The 22249-nt window shown below is 66.1% G+C and overlaps 1 protein-coding gene across 1 annotated transcript in view; it reads right to left on the minus strand.

The window, feature by feature from the left end:
• Positions 1–2159: 2159 nt before the first annotated feature.
• The window catches only part of LOC141245678 (regulator of G-protein signaling 9-like), a gene marked incomplete at its 3' end in the record, with an annotated part of 36648 nt that continues 16558 nt past the window's right edge, over positions 2160–22249 (minus strand). The window contains exons 2-8 of the mRNA XM_073669083.1: positions 18727–18823; positions 18458–18508; positions 18035–18141; positions 4074–4125; positions 3929–3987; positions 2500–2576; positions 2160–2241 (exon numbers count right to left, since the gene is read on the minus strand). Of these exons, the coding sequence (XP_073525184.1) occupies positions 2160–2241; positions 2500–2576; positions 3929–3987; positions 4074–4125; positions 18035–18141; positions 18458–18508; positions 18727–18823 (525 nt within the window). The remainder of the gene's footprint in view (positions 2242–2499; positions 2577–3928; positions 3988–4073; positions 4126–18034; positions 18142–18457; positions 18509–18726; positions 18824–22249) is intronic.

A 22249-nucleotide genomic window follows, 5' to 3' on the forward strand; every position in this document is an offset into this window, starting at 1 on the left:
GACCCCCCCACACACACACACAGAGCGCGCCAGACCCCCCCCACACACACACAGAGAGCGCGCCAGACCCCCCCCCCACACACACAGAGAGCGCGCCAGACCTCCCCCACACACACAGAGAGCGCCAGACCTCCCCCACACACACACAGCGCGCCAGACCTCCCCCACACACACACAGCGCGCGCCAGACCCCCCACACACACACAGCGCGCCAGACCTCACCCACACACACAGAGCGCGCCAGACCCCCCCCCCACAGAGAGCGCGCCAGACCCCCCCCCACACACACACACACACAGAGAGCGCGCCAGACCCCCCCCCCACACACAGCGCGCCAGACCCCCCCACACACACACACAGAGCGCGCCAGACCCCCCCACACACACACAGAGAGCGCGCCAGACCCCCCCACACACACAGCGCGCACCAGACCCCCCCACACACACACAGCGGGCACCAGACCCCCCCCCACACACACACAGAGCGCGCCAGACCCCCCCACACACACACAGCGCGCCAGACCCCCCCACACACACACACAGCGCGCCAGACCCCCCCACACACACACAGAGAGCGCACCAGACCCCCCACACACACACAGAGAGCGCGCCAGACCCCCCCCCACACACACACAGAGCGCGCCAGACCCCCCCACACACACACACAGAGAGCGCGCCAGACCCCCCACACACACACAGAGAGCGCGCCAGACCTCCCCCACACACACAGAGAGCGCGCCAGACCCCCCACACACACACAGCGCGCCAGACCTCACCCACACACAGAGCGCGCCAGACCCCCCCCACACACACAGCGCGCACCAGACCCCCCACACACACACAGAGCGCGCGACAGACCCCCCACACACACAGAGAGCACGCCAGACCCCCCACACACACACAGCGTGCCAGACCTCACCCACACAGAGCGCGCCAGACCCCCCCACACACACACAGAGCGCGCGCCAGACCCCCCACACACACAGAGAGCGCGCCAGACCCCCCCACACACACACACAGCGCGCACCAGACCCCCCCCACACACACACAGCGCGCACCAGACCCCCCCACACACAGAGAGCGCGCCAGACCCCCCACACACAGCGCGCCAGACCTCCCCCACACACACACAGCGCGCACCAGACCCCCCACACACAGCGCGCCAGACCTCCCCCACACACACACACCACGCACCAGACCCCCCCACACACAGAGCGCGCCAGACCCCCCCACACACACAGAGCGCGCCAGACCCCCCCCACACACACACAGAGAGCGCGCCAGACCCCCCCCCACACACAGAGAGCGCGCCAGACCCCCCCCCACACACACAGAGCGCGCCAGACCCCCCCCCACACACACAGAGCGCGCCAGACCCCCCCCCCCACACACAGAGAGCGCGCCAGACCCCCCCCCACACACACAGAGCGCGCCAGACCCCCCCCACGCACACAGAGCGCGCCAGACCCCCCCCACACACACAGAGAGCGCGCCAGACCCCCCCCCACACACACAGAGCGCGCCAGACCCCCCCCACACACAGAGCGCGCCAGACCCCCCCACACACACACACAGAGAGCGCGCCAGACCCCCCCCACACACAGAGCGCGCCAGACCCCCCCCACACACACACAGAGAGCGCGCCAGACCCCCCCCCCACACACAGAGAGCGCGCCAGACCCCCCCACACACAGAGAGCGCGCCAGACCCCCCACACACAGAGAGCGCGCCAGACCCCCCCCCCCCACACACAGAGAGCGCGCCAGACCCCCCCCACACACACACACAGAGCGCGCCAGACTCCCCCACACACACAGAGCGCGCCAGACCCCCCCCCACACACAGAGCGCGCCAGACCCCCCACACACACACACAGAGAGCGCGCCAGACCCCCCCCACACACACACAGAGAGCGCGCCAGACCCCCCCCCCCACACACACACACACACACACACACACACACACACAGAGAGCGCGCCAGACCCCCCCCCCCCCACACACACACACACACACACACACACACACACAGAGCGCGCCAGACCCCCACACACACACACAGCGCGCCAGACCCGCACATACAGGGAGCCGACACCACAGAACAGCATTGTCCAGACCATGTAGGATACAATACACTGAGGACCCAATTACGATGAGACTCACCGGGGGGCGATGCACCAGCCAATACGCCTTCTCCTGACAATCCAGGACCACACGATCTGACTTCTTCCGCTCCTTTCCTGCCCTAAGATAACAAGCAAGAAAGTGTAGACATGAAGCAGGCGGCTCAGGATGAGCAGAGGGTGTGAGGTCTGTGGATTGGCGGTGGAGGGGGATCAATGGCAAAGGGGGTAATGATCGGCGGGGGGGTGGTAATGATCGGCGGGGGTGGGGGTATAGTAATGATCGGCGGGGGTGGGGGAATAGTAATGATCGGCGGGGGTGGGGGAATAGTAATGATCGGCGGGGGTGGGGGAATAGTAATGATCGGCGGGGCACTCACTTGTACTGCTCCTTCGCCTGCATGATGATAAAGTCCCACTTGTGGTTGATCTTCTTGTTCAGCGCGCTGTAATTCTCCTGGGACCGAAAAAAATACTATCAGCAGCTAGTAATGACGAGAGCGCGGGGTATCCACAGGGGGGCCGGGTGTGGCGGCGGGGTATCCACAGGGGGTCCGGGTGTGGCGGCAGGGTATCCACAGGGGGTCCGGGTGTGGCGGCGGGTCACGTGCAGACATGGCGGCGGGGTATCCACAAGGTGTCCGGAGGAGGTGGCAGGGTACTATCCACAGGGGGTCCGGATGTGGCAGCGGGTCACGTGCAGACATGGAGGCGGTGTATCCACAGGGGATCTGGATGTGGCGGTGGGTTGAATGCAGACATGGCGGCGGGGTATCCACAGGGGATCTGGATGTGGCGGTGGGTTGCGTGCAGACATGGCGGCGGGGTATCCACAGGGGATCTGGATGTGGCAGTGGGTTGCGTGCAGACATGGCAGCGGGGTATCCACAGGGGATCTGGATGTGGCGGTGGGTTGAATGCAGACATGGCGGCGGGGTATCCACAGGGGATCTGGATGTGGCGGTGGGTTGCGTGCAGACATGGCGGCGGAGTATCCACAGGAGATCTGGATGTGGCGGTGGGTTGCGTGCAGACATGGAGGCGGTGTATCCACAGGGGATCTGGATGTGGCGGTGGGTTGCGTGCAGACATGGCGGCGGAGTATCCACAGGGGATCTGGATGTGGCGGCGGGTCACGTGCAGACATGGCGGCGGGGTATCCACCGGTGGCCCAGATGTGGCAGGTCACGTGCAGACATGGCGGCGGGGTATCCACAGGGGGTCCAGATGTGGCGGGTCACGTGCAGACATGGCGGCGGGGTATCCACAGGGGGTCCAGATGTGGCGGGTCACGTGCAGACATGGCGGCGGGGTATCTACAGGGGGCCCAGATGTGGCGACGGGTCATGTGCAGACATGGCGGCAGGGTATCCACCGGGGGCCCAGATGTGGCGGCGGGTCACGTGCAGACATGGCGGCGGGGTATCCACAGGGGGTCCGGGTGTGGCAGCAGGGTATCCACAGGGGGCCCAGATGTGGCGGCGGGTCATATGCAGACATGGTAGCGGGGTATCTACAGGGGGTCCGGATGTGGCGGCGGGGTATCCACAGGGGGTCCGGATGTGGCAGGTCGCGTGCAGACATGGCGGTGGGGTATCCACAGGGGGTCCGGATGTGGCAGGTCACGTGAAGACATGGCGGTGGGGTATCCACAGGGGGTCCGGATGTGGCAGGTCACGTGCAGACATGGTGGCGGGGTATCCACAGGGGGTCCGGGTGTGGCGGCAGGGTACTATCCACAGGGGGTCCGGGTGTGGCTGGCAGGGTACTATCCACAGGGGGTCCGGGTGGGGCGGTGCTGGCGCTCACCTTCTCATACTCCTCCAGGATTCCCTTCTTCCGGATATTTTTCTTCGCCAGATAAATGGCTAAAAACCGATAAATACATTATTATTAATATTCGGCGCGGTATCTGACTCCTCCCCATCATTTACATAACGCCGGACATACGCACCATAGTCGGTGTCCTCCGCCGGCCACTGCTGCGTCGGCCAAAAATACGGAGTCTGAGGAGAGAACAGGAAAAGGTGACGTCTGAACCCCGAGAACCGTACAGGGGCCCTCACCACCCCCCCAACCACAGGGCAGCCCCCGAGAACCGTACAGGGGCCCTCACCACCCCCCCCACCAGAGGGCAGCCCCCACCCCCCCCCCCCGAGAACCGTACAGGGGCCCTCACCACCCCCCCATCTACAGGGCAGCCCCCGAGAACCGTACAGGGGCCCTCACCACCCCCCCATCTACAGGGCAGCCCCCGAGAACCGTACAGGGGCCCTCACCCCCCCCCCCATCTACAGGGCAGCCCCCCGAGAACCGTACAGAGGCCCTCACCACCCCACCATCTACAGGGCAGCCCCCCGAGAACCGTACAGGGGCCCTCACCACCCCCCCCCTCCCCCCATCTACAGGGCGGCCCCCCCGAGAACCGTACAGGGGCCCTCACCCCCCCCCCCCCCCCATCTACAGGGCAGCCCCCCCGAGAACCGTACAGGGGCCCTCACCACCCCCCCATCTACAGGGCAGCCCCCCCGAGAACCGTACAGGGGCCCTCACCACCCCCCCCCCCCCATCTACAGGGCAGCCCCCCCGAGAACCGTACAGGGGCCCTCACCACCCCCCCATCTACAGGGCAGCCCCCCGAGAACCGTACAGGGGCCCTCACCACCCCATCTACAGGGCAGCCCCCCGAGAACCGTACAGGGGCCCTCACCACACCACCCATCTACACATCTACAGGGCAGCCCCCGAGAACCGTACAGGGGCCCTCACCACCCCCCCCCCCCCCAATCTACAGGGCAGCCCCCGGGAACCGTACAGGGGCCCTCACCACCCCCCCATCTACAGGGCAGCCCCCGAGAACCGTACAGAGGCCCTCACCACACCACCCATCTACACATCTACAGGGCAGCCCCCGAGCACCGTACAGGGGCCCTCACCACCCCCCCCCCCCCAATCTACAGGGCAGCCCCCGGGAACCGTACAGGGGCCCTCACCACCCCACCCATCTACACATCTACAGGGCAGCCCCCGAGCACCGTACAGGGGCCCTCATCACCCCCCCCCCCCCAATCTACAGGGCAGCCCCCCCGAGAACCGTACAGAGGCCCTCACCACCCCCCCATCTTCAGGGCAGCCCCCCGAGAACCGTACAGGGGCCCTCACCACCCCCCCCTCCCCCCATCTACAGGGCGGCCCCCCGAGAACCGTACAGGGGCCCTCACCCCCCCCCCCCCATCTACAGGGCAGCCCCCCCGAGAACCATACAGGGGCCCTCACCACCCCCCATCTACAGGGCAGCCCCCCCGAGAACCGTACAGGGGCCCTCACCACCCCCCCCATCTACAGGGCAGCCCCCCCGAGAACCGTACAGGGGCCCTCACCACCCCCCCATCTACAGGGCAGCCCCCCGAGAACCGTACAGGGGCCCTCACCACCCCATCTACAGGGCAGCCCCCCCCGAGAACCGTACAGGGGTCCTCACCACCCCCCCATCTACAGGGCAGCCCCCCCGAGAACCGTACAGGGGCCCTCACCACCCCCCCATCTACAGGGCAGCCCCCGGGAACCGTACAGGGGCCCTCACCACCCCCCCCCCCCCATCTACAGGGCAGCCCCCCCCCCGAGAACCGTACAGGGGTCCTCACCACCCCCCCCATCTACAGGGCAGCCCCCCCGAGAACCGTACAGGGGCCCTCACCACCCCCCCATCTACAGGGCAGCCCCCGGGAACCGTACAGGGGCCCTCACCACCCCCCCACCCCCCCATCTACAGGGCAGCCCCCGGGAACCATACAGGGGCCCTCACCACCCCCCCCCCCCATCTACACATCTACAGGGCAGCCCCCGATAACCGTACAGGGGCCCTCACCCCCCCCCCCCCCCCCATCTACAGGGCAGCCCCCCCGAGAACCGTACAGGGGCCCTCACCACCCCCCCCCCCCCCATCTACAGGGCAGCCCCCGGGAACCGTACAGGGGCCCTCACCACCCCCCCCATCTACACATCTACAGGGCAGCCCCCGAGCACCGTACAGGGGCCCTCACCACCCACCCCCCCCATCTACAGGGCAGCCCCCCCGAGAACCGTACAGGGGCCCTCACCACCCCCCCATCTACAGGGCAGCCCCCCCGAGAACCGTACAGGGGCCCTCACCCCCCCCCCCCATCTACAGGGCAGCCCCCCCGAGAACCGTACAGGGGCCCTCACCCCCCCCCCCCCCCCCATCTACAGGGCAGCCCCCGAAAACCGTACAGGGGCCCTCACCACCCCCCCATCTACAGGGCAGCCCCCGAGAACCGTACAGGGGCCCTCACCACCCCCCCATCTACAGGGGCCCTCACCCCCCCCACCCCCCATCTACAGGGCAGCCCCCCCGAGAACCGTACAGGGGCCCTCACCCCTCCCCGATAACTGTACAGGGGCCCTCACCCCCTCCCCCGATCACTGTACAGGGGCCCTCACCCCTCCCCGATCACTGTACAGGGGCCCTCACCCCTCCCCGATCACTGTACAGGGGCCCTCACCCCCCCCCCCGATCACTGTACAGGGGCCCTCACCCCCCCCCCCGATCACTGTACAGGGGCCCTCACCCCCCCCCCGATCACTGTACAGGGGCCCTCACCCCTCCCCGATCACTGTACAGGGGCCCTCACCCCCCCCCCCGATCACTGTACAGGGGCCCTCACCCCTCCCCGATCACTGTACAGGGGCCCTCACCCCCCCCCCCCGATCACTGTACAGGGGCCCTCACCCCCCCCCCCCGATCACTGTATAGGGGCCCTCACCCCCCCCCGATCACTGTACAGGGGCCTTCACCCCCCTCCCCCCGATCACTGTACAGGGGCCCTCACCCCCCCCGATCACTGTACAGGGGCCCTCACCCCCCCCGATCACTGTACAGGGGCCCTCACCCCCCCCGATCACTGTACAGGGGCCCTCACCCCCCCCCGATCACTGTACAGGGGCCCTCACCCCCCCCCCCCGATCACTGTACAGGGGCCCTCCCCCGATCACTGTACAGGGGCCCTCACCCCCCCCGATCACTGTACAGGGGCCCTCACCCCCCCCCCCGATCACTGTACAGGGGCCCTCACCCCCCCCCCCCCGATCACTGTACAGGGGCCCTCACCCCCCCCCCCCCGATCACTGTACAGGGGCCCTCACCCCCCCCCCCCCGATCACTGTACAGGGGCCCTCACCCCCCCCCCCGATCACTGTACAGGGGCCCTCACCCCCCTCCCCCCGATCACTGTACAGGGGCCCTCACCCCCCTCCCCCCGATCACTGTACAGGGGCCCTCACCCCCCCCCCCCGATCACTGTACAGGGGCCCTCACCCCCCCCCCCCGATCACTGTACAGGGGCCCTCACCCCCCCCCCCCGATCACTGTACAGGGGCCCTCACCCCCCCCCCCCCGATCACTGTACAGGGGCCCTCACCCCCCCCCCCCCGATCACTGTACAGGGGCCCTCACCCCCCCCCCCCCGATCACTGTACAGGGGCCCTCACCCCCCCCCCCCGATCACTGTACAGGGGCCCTCACCCCTCCCCGATCACTGTACAGGGGCCCTCACCCCTCCCCGATCACTGTACAGGGGCCCTCACCCCTCCCCGATCACTGTACAGGGGCCCTCACCCCCCCCGATCACTGTACAGGGGCCCTCACCCCCCCCCCCCCCGATCACTGTACAGGGGCCCTCACCCCCCTCCCCCGATCACTGTACAGGGGCCCTCACCCCCCCCCGATCACTGTACAGGGGCCCTCACCCCTCCCCCCCGATCACTGTACAGGGGCCCTCACCCCTCCCCGATCACTGTACAGGGGCCCTCACCCCCCTCCCCCCGATCACTGTACAGGGGCCCTCACCCCCCTCCCCCCGATCACTGTACAGGGGCCCTCACCCCCCCCCCCCCCGATCACTGTACAGGGGCCCTCACCCCCCCCCCCCCCCGATCACTGTACAGGGGCCCTCACCCCCCTCCCCCCGATCACTGTACAGGGGCCCTCACCCCCCTCCCCCCGATCACTGTACAGGGGCCCTCACCCCTCCCCGATCACTGTACAGGGCCCTCACCCCCCCCGATCACTGTACAGGGGCCCTCACCCCTCCCCCCGATCACTGTACAGGGGCCCTCACCCCCCTCCCCCGATCACTGTACAGGGGCCCTCACCCCCCGCCGATCACTGTACAGGGGCCCTCACCCCTCCCCCCCGATCACTGTACAGGGGCCCTCACCCCCCTCCCCCCGATCACTGTACAGGGGCCCTCACCCCCCTCCCCCCGATCACTGTACAGGGGCCCTCACCCCCCTCCCCCCGATCACTGTACAGGGGCCCTCACCCCCCTCCCCCGATCACTGTACAGGGGCCCTCACCCCCCTCCCCCCGATCACTGTACAGGGGCCCTCACCCCCCTCCCCCCGATCACTGTACAGGGGCCCTCACCCCCCTCCCCCCGATCACTGTACAGGGGCCCTCACCCCCCTCCCCCCGATCACTGTACAGGGGCCCTCACCCCCCCCCCCCCCGATCACTGTACAGGGGCCCTCACCCCCCTCCCCCCGATCACTGTACAGGGGCCCTCACCCCCCTCCCCCCGATCACTGTACAGGGGCCCTCACCCCCCCCCCCGATCACTGTACAGGGGCCCTCACCCCCCTCCCCCCGATCACTGTACAGGGGCCCTCACCCCCCCCCCCGATCACTGTACAGGGGCCCTCACCCCCCTCCCCCCGATCACTGTACAGGGGCCCTCACCCCCCTCCCCCCGATCACTGTACAGGGGCCCTCACCCCCCCCCCCGATCACTGTACAGGGGCCCTCACCCCCCCCCCCCCGATCACTGTACAGGGGCCCTCACCCCCCTCCCCCCGATCACTGTACAGGGGCCCTCACCCCCCCCCCCGATCACTGTACAGGGGCCCTCACCCCCCTCCCCCCGATCACTGTACAGGGGCCCTCACCCCCCCCCCCGATCACTGTACAGGGGCCCTCACCCCTCCCCGATCACTGTACAGGGGCCCTCACCCCCCCCCCCCCGATCACTGTACAGGGGCCCTCACCCCCCCCCCGATCACTGTACAGGGGCCCTCACCCCCCCCCCCGATCACTGTACAGGGGCCCTCACCCCCCCCCCCCGATCACTGTACAGGGGCCCTCACCCCCCCCCCCGATCACTGTACAGGGGCCCTCACCCCCCTCCCCCCGATCACTGTACAGGGGCCCTCACCCCCCCCCCCCGATCACTGTACAGGGGCCCTCACCCCCCTCCCCCCGATCACTGTACAGGGGCCCTCACCCCCCCCCCGATCACTGTACAGGGGCCCTCACCCCCCCCCCCGATCACTGTACAGGGGCCCTCACCCCCCTCCCCCCGATCACTGTACAGGGGCCCTCACCCCCCCCCCCCGATCACTGTACAGGGGCCCTCACCCCCCTCCCCCCGATCACTGTACAGGGGCCCTCACCCCCCCCCCCCGATCACTGTACAGGGGCCCTCACCCCCCCCCCCGATCACTGTACAGGGGCCCTCACCCCCCTCCCCCCGATCACTGTACAGGGGCCCTCACCCCCCCCCCCCGATCACTGTACAGGGGCCCTCACCCCCCCCCCCCGATCACTGTACAGGGGCCCTCACCCCCCCCCCCGATCACTGTACAGGGGCCCTCGTGCACAGAAAGTCTGACAGGAAATCTCCTTTGTTGCTCAGCTCTTATGTAACCAGAGAGCAGCTTTCATTTTACCTCAGCCTGGAGCGGCCGACATGGAGGATTCAGAAGGTCAGCGGCCGTCGTACGCCCCGCTCGAGGGGCCCGTCGTACGCCCCGCCCGAGGCGCCACTATGCGAGGGGGGCCGTCGGACGCCCCGCCCGAGGCGCTACTATGCGAGGGGGGCCGTCGGACGCCCCGCCCGAGGGGCCACTATACGAGGGGGGCCGTCGGACGCCCTGCCCGAGGGGCCACTATACGAGGGGGCCGTCGTACGCCCCGCCCGAGGGGCCACTATGCGAGGGGGGCCGTCGTACGCCCCGCCCGAGGCGCCACTATGCGAGGGGGGCCGTCGTACGCCCCGCCCGAGGCGCCACTATGCGAGGGGGGCCGTCGTACGCCCCGCCCGAGGCGCCACTATGCGAGGGGGGCCGTCGTACGCCCCGCCCGAGGGGCCACTATGCGAGGGGGGCCGTCGTACGCCCCGCCCGAGGGGCCACTATGCGAGGGGGGCGTCGTACGCCCCGCCCGAGGGAACCGCCCCCTCGTTCTACACACAGCGAGATGGGGGCGAGAAGACCCGGCCTCTGCTGCCCCCATATTACTACCAACATCCTCAAAACTATCAATAGAGATCAATCAGAATACACCAAGAATACTGCACCAGCACAGCACCCCTCCCGTATCCTGCACCCCTCCAGCATCCTCCCCCCCATATCACACCCCTACCGTATCCTGCACCCTTCCCGTATCCTCCCCACCATATCACACCCCTCCCGTATTCCCGTATCCTCCCCCGATATCCTCCCCCCCATATCACATCCCTCCCGTATCCTGCACCCCTCCCGTATCCTCCCCCCCATATCACACCCCTCCCGTATCCCCCCCCCCCCCATATCACACCCCGCGCGAAGGAACCGCCCCCTCGTTCTACACACAGCGAGATGGGGGCGAGATGGGGACGAGAAGACCCGGCCTCTGCTGCCCCCATATTACTACCAACATCCTCAAAACTATCAATAGAGATCAACTAGAATACTGCACCAGCACAGCACCCCTCCCGTATCCCCCTCCCCCCATATCACACACCTCCCGTATCCTCCCCCCCATATCACACACCTCCCATATCCCCCCCATATCACACACCTCCCGTATCCTCCCCCCCCATATCACACACCTCTCGTATCGCCCCCCCATATCACACACCTCCCGTATCCAACCCCCCCCTATAACACACGTCTCCCGTATCCTCCCCCCCCCATATCACACACCTCCCGTATCCTCCCCCCCCCATATCACACACCTCCCGTATCCTCCCCCCCCATATCACACACCTCCCGTATCCTCCCCCCCCATATCACACACCTCCCGTATCCTCCCCCCCCATATCACACACCTCCCGTATCCTCCCCCCCCATATCACACACCTCCCGTATCCTCCCCCCCCATATCACACACCTCCCGTATCCTCCCCCCCCATATCACACACCTCCCGTATCCTCCCCCCCCATATCACACACCTCCCGTATCCCCCCCCCCCATATCACACACCTCCCGTATCCTCCCCCCCATATCACACACCTCCCGTATCCTCCCCCCCCATATCACACACCTCCCGTATCCTCCCCCCCATATCACACACCTCCCGTATCCTCCCCCCCCATATCACACACCTCCCGTATCCTCCCCCCCCATATCACACACCTCCCGTATCCTCCCCCCCCATATCACACACCTCCCGTATCCTCCCCCCCCATATCACACACCTCCCGTATCCTCCCCCCCCATATCACACACCTCCCGTATCCTCCCCCCCCATATCACACACCTCCCGTATCCTCCCCCCATATCACACACCTCCCATATCCTCCCCCCCATATCACACACCTCCCATATCCTCCCCCCCATATCACACACCTCCCGTATCCCCCCCCATATCACACACCTCCCGTATCCTCCCCCCCCCATATCACACACCTCCCGTATCCTCCCCCCCCCCATATCACACACCTCCCGTATCCTCCCCCCATATCAGACACCTCCCGTATCCTCCCCCCCCCCATATCACACACCTCCAGTATCCTCCCCCCCCCATATCACACACCTCCCATATCCTCCTTCCCCCCCGTATCCTGCACCAGGTCGTGCTGATATCCGGCTCCCCCGCACCTGGAACCTGTACAGGCTGCTGTCTGGCCGCAGGATGAGGTTGCTGGGCTCCTGCTCCCGTATCCTCCCCTCCCGTATCCTACTTCCCCCCCGTATCCTGCACCAGGTCGTGCTGATATCCGGCTCCCCCGCACCTGGAACCTGTACAGGCTGCTGTCTGGCCGCAGGATGAGGTTGCTGGGCTCCTGCTCCTGTATCCTCCCCTCCCGTATCCTTCCCCCCCCCCCCGTATCCTGCACCAGGTCGTGCTGATATCCGGCTCCCCCGCACCTGGAACCTGTACAGGCTGCTGTCCGGCCGCAGGATGAGGTTGCTGGGCTCCAGCTCCCGTATCCTCCCCTCCCGTATCCTCCTCCCCCCATATCACACCCCTCCCGTATCCTCCTTCTCCCCCCCGTATCCTGCACCAGGTTGTGCTGATAGCCGGCTCCCCCGCACCTGGAACCTGTACAGGCTGCTGTCTGGTCGCAGGATGAGGTTGCTGGGCTCCTGCTCCCGTATCCTCCCCTCCCGTATCCTGCACCAGGTCGTGCTGATATCCGGCTCCCCCGCACCTGGAACCTGTACAGGCTGCTGTCTGGCCGCAGGATGAGGTTGCTGGGCTCCTGCTCCCGTATCCTCCCCTCCTGTATCCTCCCCTCCCGTATCCTTCCCCCCCCCCGTATCCTGCACCAGGTCGTGCTGATATCCGGCTCCCCCGCACCTGGAACCTGTACAGGCTGCTGTCCGGCCGCAGGATGAGGTTGCTGGGCTCCAGCTCCCGTATCCTCCCCTCCCGTATCCTCCTCCCCCCATATCACACCCCTCCCGTATCCTCCTTCTCCCCCCGTATCCTGCACCAGGTCGTGCTGATATCCGGCTCCCCCGCACCTGGAACCTGTACAGGCTGCTGTCCGGCCGCAGGATGAGGTTGCTGGGCTCCTGCTCCAGTATCCTCCCCTCCCGTATCCTGCACCCCCCATATCACACCCCTCCCGTATCCTCCCCTCCCGTATCCTCCTTCCCCCCCGTATCCTGCACCAGGTCGTGCGGATATCCGGCTCCTCCGCACCTGGAACCTGTACAGGCTGCTGTCCGGCCGCAGGATGAGGTTGCTGGGCTCCTGCTCCCGTATCCTCCCCTCCCGTATCCTGCACCAGGTCGTGCTGATATCCGGCTCCCCCGCACCTGGAACCTGTACAGGCTGCTGTCCGGCCGCAGAATGAGGTTGCTGGGCTCCTGCTCCAGTATCCTCCCCTCCCGTATCCTGCACCCCCCTCCCGTATCCTGCACCAGGTCGTGCGGATATCCGGCTCCTCCGCACCTGGAACCTGTACTGGCTGCTGTCCGGCCGCAGGATGAGGTTGCTGGGCTCCTGCTCCCGTATCCTCCCCTCCCGTATCCTCCTTCCCCCCGTATCCTGCACCAGGTCGTGCTGATATCCGGCTCCCCCGCACCTGGAACCTGTACAGGCTGCTGTCTGGCCGCAGGATGAGGTTGCTGGGCTCCTGCTCCCGTATCCTCCCCTCCCGTATCCTACTTCCCCCCCGTATCCTGCACCAGGTCGTGCTGATATCCGGCTCCCCCGCACCTGGAACCTGTACAGGCTGCTGTCCGGCCGCAGGATGAGGTTGCTGGGCTCCAGCTCCCGTATCCTCCCCTCCCGTATCCTCCTCCCCCCATATCACACCCCTCCCGTATCCTCCTTCTCCCCCCGTATCCTGCACCAGGTTGTGCTGATAGCCGGCTCCCCCGCACCTGGAACCTGTACAGGCTGCTGTCTGGCCGCAGGATGAGGTTGCTGGGCTCCTGCTCCCGTATCCCCCCCTCCCGTATCCTGCACCAGGTCGTGCTGATATCCGGCTCCCCCCGCACCTGGAACCTGTACAGGCTGCTGTCTGGCCGCAGGATGAGGTTGCTGGGCTCCTGCTCCCGTATCCTCCCCTCCCCTATCCTCCTTACCCCCGTATCCTGCACCAGGTCGTGCTGATATCCGGCTCCCCCGCACCTGGAACCTGTACAGGCTGCTGTCCGGCCGCAGGATGAGGTTGCTGGGCTCCTGCTCCAGTATCCTCCCCTCCCGTATCCTGCACCCCCCATATCACACCCCTCCCGTATCCTCCCCTCCCGTATCCTCCTTCCCCGCCGTATCCTGCACCAGATCGTGCTGATATCCGGCTCCTCCGCACCTGGAACCTGTACAGGCTGCTGTCCGGCCGCAGGATGAGGTTGCTGGGCTCCTGCTCCCGTATCCTCCCCTCCCGTATCCTCCCCCCCCCCCCCCGTATCCTGCACCAGGTCGTGCTGATATCCGGCTCCCCCCCACCTGGAACCTGTACAGGCTGCTGTCCGGCCGCAGGATGAGGTTGCTGGGCTACTGCTCCAGTATCCTCCCCTCCCGTATCCTGCACCCCCCTCCCGTATCCTGCACCAGGTCGTGCTGATATCCGGCTCCTCCGCACCTGGAACCTGTACTGGCTGCTGTCCGGCCGCAGGATGAGGTTGCTGGGCTCCTGCTCCCGTATCCTCCCCTCCCGTATCCTACACCCCTCCCGTATCCTCCCCTCCCGTATCCTCCTTCCCCCCCCCGTATCCTGCACCAGGTCGTGCTGATATCCGGCTCCCCCGCACCTGGAACCTGTACAGGCTGCTGTCTGGCCGCAGGATGAGGTTGCTGGGCTCCTGCTCCCGTATCCTCCCCTCCCGTATCCTGCACCCCCCATATCACACCCCTCCCGTATCCTCCCCTCCTGTATCCTCCTTCCCCCCCCCCGTATCCTGCACCCCGTTGTGCTGATATCCGGCTCCCCCGCACCTGGAACCTGTACAGGCTGCTGTCCGGCCGCAGGATGAGGTTCCTGGGCTCCTGCTCCCTTATCCTCCCCTCCCGTATCCTGCACCCCCCATATCACACCCCTCCCGTATCCTCCTTCCCCCCCGTATCCTGCACCAGGTTGTGCTGATATCCGGCTCCCCCGCACCTGGAACCTGTACAGGCTGCTGTCCGGCCGCAGGATGAGGTTGCTGGGCTCCTGCTCCCGTATCCTCCCCTCCCGTATCCTCCTTCCCCCCCGTATCCTGCACCAGGTCGTGCTGATATCCGGCTCCCCCGCACCTGGAACCTGTACAGGCTGCTGTCCGGCCGCAGGATGAGGTTGCTGGGCTCCTGCTCCCGTATCCTCCCCTCCCGTATCCTGCACCCCCCATATCACACCCCTCCCGTATCCTCCCCTCCCGTATCCTCCTTCCCCCCCGTATCCTGCACCAGGTCGTGCTGATATCCGGCTCCCCCGCACCTGGAACCTGTACAGGCTGCTGTCTGGCCGCAGGATGAGGTTGCTGGGCTCCTGCTCCCGTATCCTCCCCTCCCGTATCCTGCACCCCCCATATCACACCCCTCCCGTATCCTCCCCTCCTGTATCCTCCTTCCCCCCCCGTATCCTGCACCCCGTTGTGCTGATATCCAGCTCCCCCGCACCTGGAACCTGTACAGGCTGCTGTCCGGCCGCAGGATGAGGTTGCTGGGCTCCTGCTCCCTTATCCTCCCCTCCCGTATCCTGCACCCCCCATATCACACCCCTCCCGTATCCTCCTTCCACCCCGTATCCTGCACCAGGTTGTGCTGATATCCGGCTCCCCCGCACCTGGAACCTGTACAGGCTGCTGTCCGGCCGCAGGATGAGGTTGCTGGGCTCCTGCTCCTGTATCCTCCCCTCCCGTATCCTGCACCCCCCATATCACACCCCTCCCGTATCCTCCCCTCCCGTATCCTCCTTCCCCCCCGTATCCTGCACCAGATCGTGCTGATATCCGGCTCCTCCGCACCTGGAACCTGTACAGGCTGCTGTCCGGCCGCAGGATGAGGTTGCTGGGCTCCTGCTCCCGTATCCTCCCCTCCCGTATCCTGCACCCCCCATATCACACCCCTCCCGTATCCTCCCCTCCCGTATCCTCCTTCCCCCCCGTATCCTGCACCAGGTCGTGCTGATATCCGGCTCCCCCGCACCTGGAACCTGTACAGGCTGCTGTCTGGCCGCAGGATGAGGTTGCTGGGCTCCTGCTCCCGTATCCTCCCCTCCCGTATCCTGCACCCCCCATATCACACCCCTCCCGTATCCTCCCCTCCTGTATCCTCCTTCCCCCCCCGTATCCTGCACCCCGTTGTGCTGATATCCAGCTCCCCCGCACCTGGAACCTGTACAGGCTGCTGTCCGGCCGCAGGATGAGGTTGCTGGGCTCCTGCTCCCTTATCCTCCCCTCCCGTATCCTGCACCCCCCATATCACACCCCTCCCGTATCCTCCTTCCACCCCGTATCCTGCACCAGGTTGTGCTGATATCCGGCTCCCCCGCACCTGGAACCTGTACAGGCTGCTGTCCGGCCGCAGGATGAGGTTGCTGGGCTCCTGCTCCCGTATCCTCCCCTCCCATATCCTGCACCCCCCATATCACACCCCTCCCCTCCCGTATCCTCCCCTCCCGTATCCTCCTTCCCCCCCGTATCCTGCACCAGGTTGTGCTGATACCTGGCTCCCCCGCACCTGGAACCTGTACAGGCTGCTGTCCGGCCGCAGGATGAGGTTGCTGGGCTCCTGCTCCCGTATCCTCCCCTCCCGTATCCTCTTTCCCCTCCCGTATCCTGCACCAGGTTGTGCTGATAGCCGGCTCCCCCGCACCTGGAACCTGTACAGGCTGCTGTCCGGCCGCAGGATGAGGTTGCTGGGCTGCTGCTCCCGTATCCTCCCCTCCCGTATCTTCCTTCCCCCCCGTATCCTGCACCCCGTTGTGCTGATAGCCGGCTCCCCCGCACCTGGAACCTATACAGGCTGCTGTCCGGCCGCAGGATGAGGTTGCTGGGCTCCTGCTCCCGTATCCTGCCCTCCCCTATCCTCCTTCCCCTCCCGTATCCTGCACCAGGTCGTGCTGATATCCGGCTCCCCCGCACCTGGAACCTGTACAGGGTGCTGTCCGGCTGCAGGATGAGGTTGCTGGGCTCCTGCTCCCGTATCCTCCCCTCCCGTATCCTGCACCCCCCATATCACACCCCTCCAGTATCCTCCCCTCCTGTATCCTCCTTCCCCGCCCATATCCTGCACCCCGTTGTGCTGATATCCGGCTCCCCCGCACCTGGAACCTGTACAGGCTGCTGTCCGGCCGCAGGATGAGGTTGCTGGGCTCCTGCTCCCTTATCCTCCCCTCCCGTATCCTGCACCCCCCATATCACACCCCTCCCGTATCCTCCTTCCCCCCCGTATCCTGCACCAGGTTGTGCTGATATCCGACTCCCCCGCACCTGGAACCTGTACAGGCTGCTGTCCGGCCGCAGGATGAGGTTGCTGGGCTCCTGCTCCCGTATCCTCCCCTCCCATATCCTGCACCCCCCATATCACACCCCTCCCCTCCCGTATCCTCCCCTCCCGTATCCTCCTTCCCCCCCGTATCCTGCACCAGGTTGTGCTGATATCCGGCTCCCCCGCACCTGGAACCTGTACAGGCTGCTGTCTGGCCGCAGGATGAGGTTGCTGGGCTCCTGCTCCCGTATCCTCCCCTCCCGTATCCTCCTTCCCCTCCCGTATCCTGCACCAGGTTGTGCTGATATCCGGCTCCTCCGCACCTGGAACCTGTACAGGCTGCTGTCCGGCCGCAGGATGAGGTTGCTGGGCTCCTGCTCCCGTATCCTCCCCTCCCGTATCCTCCTTCCCTCCTGTATCCTCCCCTCCCGTATCCTGCACCAGGTCGTGCTGATATCCGGCTCCCCCGCACCTGGAACCTGTACAGGCTGCTGTCCGGCCACAGGATGAGGTTGCTGGGCTCCTGCTCCCGTATCCTCCCCTCCCGTATCTTCCTTCCCCCCCGTATCCTGCACCACGTTGTGCTGATAGCCGGCTCCCCCGCACCTGGAACCTGTACAGGCTGCTGTCCGGCCGCAGGATGAGGTTGCTGGGCTCCTGCTCCCGTATCCTCCCCTCCCGTATCCTGCACCCCCCATATCACACCCCTCCCGTATCCTCCCCTCCTATATCCTGCACCCCGTTGTGCTGATATCCGGCTCCCCCGCACCTGGAACCTGTACAGGCTGCTGTCCGGCCGCAGGATGAGGTTGCTGGGCTCCTGCAGGGGGTAGACGTGTCCGCACTTCACCATCAGGTTCCCGAGGTGCTGCCCCTCTGTGGAGAAGACGTGCAGAGGTTAGAGGCGCCCGGACCCCACAATGAGGAGCCTCAGTAGCAGGACGTCCTCCCTGCTGCAATACTGTCTCCTACTGCTTGTGTCAGTATGGACTGCGCTGCTGGCATTCTATTCTTGCACCAGGAGGCTCAGGATGAGCTGAGATCAGTATATTTGCACGTGTTTCCATATTGGCCATGTTTCCCTTATAGGTGTAATGCAGTGTTGGATCCTGTGGTGGGCGCTGCGTCTCCTGATATGGGGGCTGCAGAGTGCTGGGGACAGGACCCCCACCCTCTCCTCCGTGACACCCACCTTCATCCGTGATCTGCAGCCGCTGGATGATCCACTCCAGGATGTCGTGTCCTGCAGACAAACACAACAAGGTCACCTGCGGCAGCCACTGACACACTGTGATGAAGACACGCTGCGAGGCAGCACCGCACAGGTCCGGGGGGCACAGCCGCCACCGCGTCATTAACCCATTACAGAGCTGGCATCTCATTCTCCAATATTACCGATACATATGCTTCCATGCTGGGAGTTGTAGTCCAGCAGCGGTCAGGACAGATGATGGGTGGTACCTGTGACGGCGTGCGGGATGGTGGTGATCATCAGCCGCTGTGTGTGCATCTTAATGCCGCTCTCCACATCCTGCATCTCCAGGAGCAGCGCCTCCACCTGCAGCACAGAGGACAGAAGGGTTACCGCCAGACAGTGCACACCAAGGGGCGGGGCTGACACAGGTATACCGCCAGACAGCGCACACCAAGGGGCCGACAACCGCCACAGGTATACCGCCAGACAGTGCACACCAAGGGGCGGGGCTGCCACAGGTATACCGCCAGACAGCGCACACCAAGGGGCCGACAACCGCCACAGGTATACCGCCAGACAGCGCACACCAAGGGGCGGGGCTGACAGCTGCCACAGGTATACCGCCAGACAGCGCACACCAAGGGGCCGACAACCGCCACAGGTATACCGCCAGACAGCGCACACCAAGGGGCCGACAACCGCCACAGGTATACCGCCAGACAGTGCACACCAAGGGGCGGGGCTGCCACAGGTATACCGCCAGACAGTGCACACCAAGGGGCGGGGCTGCCACAGGTATACCGCCAGACAGTGCACACCAAGGGGCGGGGCTGCCACAGGTATACCGCCAGACAGTGCACACCAAGGGGCGGGGCTGCCACAGGTATACCGCCAGACAGCGCACACCAAGGGGCGGAGCTGACAGCTGCCACAGGTATACCGCCAGACAGCGCACACCAAGGGGCCGACAACCGCCACAGGTATACCGCCAGACAGCGCACACCAAGGGGCCGACAACCGCCACAGGTATACCGCCAGACAGTGCACACCAAGGGGCGGGGCTGCGACAGGTATACCGCCAGACAGCGCACACCAAGGGGCCGACAACCGCCACAGGTATACCGCCAGACAGCGCATACCAAGAGGCCGACAACCGCCACAGGTATACCGCCAGACAGCGCACACCAAGGGGCCGACAACCGCCACAGGTATACTGCCAGACAGCGCACACCAAGGGGCCGACAACCGCCACAGGTATACCGCCAGACAGCGCACACCAAGGGGCGGGGCTGCCACAGGTATACCGCCAGACAGCGCTCACCAAGGGGCCGACAACCGCCACAGGTATACCGCCAGACAGTGCACACCAAGGGGCGGGGCTGCCACAGGTATACCGCCAGACAGCGCACACCAAGGGGCGGGGCTGACACAGGTATACAGCCAGACAGTGCACACCAAGGGGCCGACAGCCGCCACAGGTATACCGCCAGACAGCGCACACCAAGGGGCCGACAACCGCCACAGGTATACCGCCAGACAGTGCACACCAAGGGGCGGGGCTGACACAGGTATACAGCCAGACAGTGCACACCAAGGGGCGGAGCTGACAGCTGCCACAGGTATACCGCCAGACAGCACACACCAAGGGGCCGACAACCGCCACAGGTATACCGCCAGACAGCGCACACCAAGGGGCCGACAACCGCCACAGGTATACCGCCAGACAGCGCACACCAAGGGGCCGACAACCGCCACAGGTATACCGCCAGACAGCGCACACCAAGGGGCGGGGCTGCCTCAGGTAAACCGCCAGACAGCGCACACCAAGGGGCGGAGCTGACAGCTGCCACAGGTATACCGCCAGACAGCGCACACCAAGGGGCCGACAACCGCCACAGGTATACCGCCAGACAGTGCACACCAAGGGGCGGGGCTGCCACAGGTATACCGCCAGACAGCGCACACCAAGGGGCCGACAACCGCCACAGGTATACCGCCAGACAGCGCACACCAAGAGGCCGACAACCGCCACAGGTATACCGCCAGACAGCGCACACCAAGGGGACGACAACCGCCACAGGTATACCGCCAGACAGTGCACACCAAGGGGCCGACAACCGCCACAGGTATACCGCCAGACAGTGCACACCAAGGGGCGGGGCTGCGACAGGTATACCGCCAGACAGCGCACACCAAGGGGCCGACAACCGCCACAGGTATACCGCCAGACAGTGCACACCAAGGGGCCGACAACCGCCACAGGTATACCGCCAGACAGTGCACACCAAGGGGCGGGGCTGCCACAGGTATACCGCCAGACAGTGCACACCAAGGGGCGGGGCTGCCACAGGTATACCGCCAGACAGTGCACACCAAGGGGCGGGGCTGCCACAGGTATACCGCCAGACAGCGCACACCAAGGGGCGGAGCTGACAGCTGCCACAGGTATACCGCCAGACAGCGCACACCAAGGGGCCGACAACCGCCACAGGTATACCGCCAGACAGCGCACACCAAGGGGCGGAGCTGACAGCTGCCACAGGTATACCGCCAGACAGTGCACACCAAGGGGCCGACAACCGCCACAGGTATACCGCCAGACAGTGCACACCAAGGGGCCGACAACCGCCACAGGTATACCGCCAGACAGTGCACACCAAGGGGCCGACAACCGCCACAGGTATACCGCCAGACAGCGCACACCAAGGGGCCGACAACCGCCACAGGTATACCGCCAGACAGTGCACACCAAGGGGCCGACAACCGACACAGGTATACCGCCAGACAGTGCACACCAAGGGGCGGGGCTGCCACAAGTATACCGCCAGACAGTGCACACCAAGGGGCGGGGCTGGCACAGGTATACCGCCAGACAGTGCACACCAAGGGGCGGGGCTGCCACAGGTATACCGCCAGACAGTGCACACCAAGGGGCGGGGCTGCCACAGGTATACCGCCAGACAGTGCACACCAAGGGGCGGGGCTGCCACAGGTATACCGCCAGACAGCGCACACCAAGGGGCGGAGCTGACAGCTGCCACAGGTATACCGCCAGACAGCGCACACCAAGGGGCGGAGCTGACAGCTGCCACAGGTATACCGCCAGACAGTGCACACCAAGGGGCCGACAACCGCCACAGGTATACCGCCAGACAGCGCACACCAAGGGGCCGACAACCGCCACAGGTATACCGCCAGACAGTGCACACCAAGGGGCGGGGCTGCGACAGGTATACCGCCAGACAGCGCACACCAAGGGGCCGACAACCGCCACAGGTATACCGCCAGACAGCGCACACCAAGGGGCGGGGCTGCCACAGGAATACCGCCAGACAGCGCTCACCAAGGGGCCGACAACCGCCACAGGTATACCGCCAGACAGTGCACACCAAGGGGCGGGGCTGCCACAGGTATACAGCCAGACAGTGCACACCAAGGGGCCGACAGCCGCCACAGGTATACCGCCAGACAGTGCACACCAAGGGGCGGGGCTGACACAGGTATACAGCCAGACAGTGCACACCAAGGGGCGGAGCTGACAGCTGCCACAGGTATACCGCCAGACAGCGCACACCAAGGGGCCGACAACCGCCACAGGTATACCGCCAGACAGCGCACACCAAGGGGCCGACAACCGCCACAGGTATACCGCCAGACAGCGCACACCAAGGGGCCGACAACCGCCACAGGTATACCGCCAGACAGCGCACACCAAGGGGCCGACAACCGCCACAGGTATACCACCAGACAGTGCACACCAAGGGGCCGACAACCGCCACAGGTATACCG

Source organism: Phyllobates terribilis, unplaced genomic scaffold (genome assembly GCF_046119375.1).
Source record: "Phyllobates terribilis strain yellow unplaced genomic scaffold, ASM4611937v1 Scaffold_2032__1_contigs__length_175373, whole genome shotgun sequence".
NCBI lineage: Eukaryota > Metazoa > Chordata > Amphibia > Anura > Dendrobatidae > Phyllobates > Phyllobates terribilis.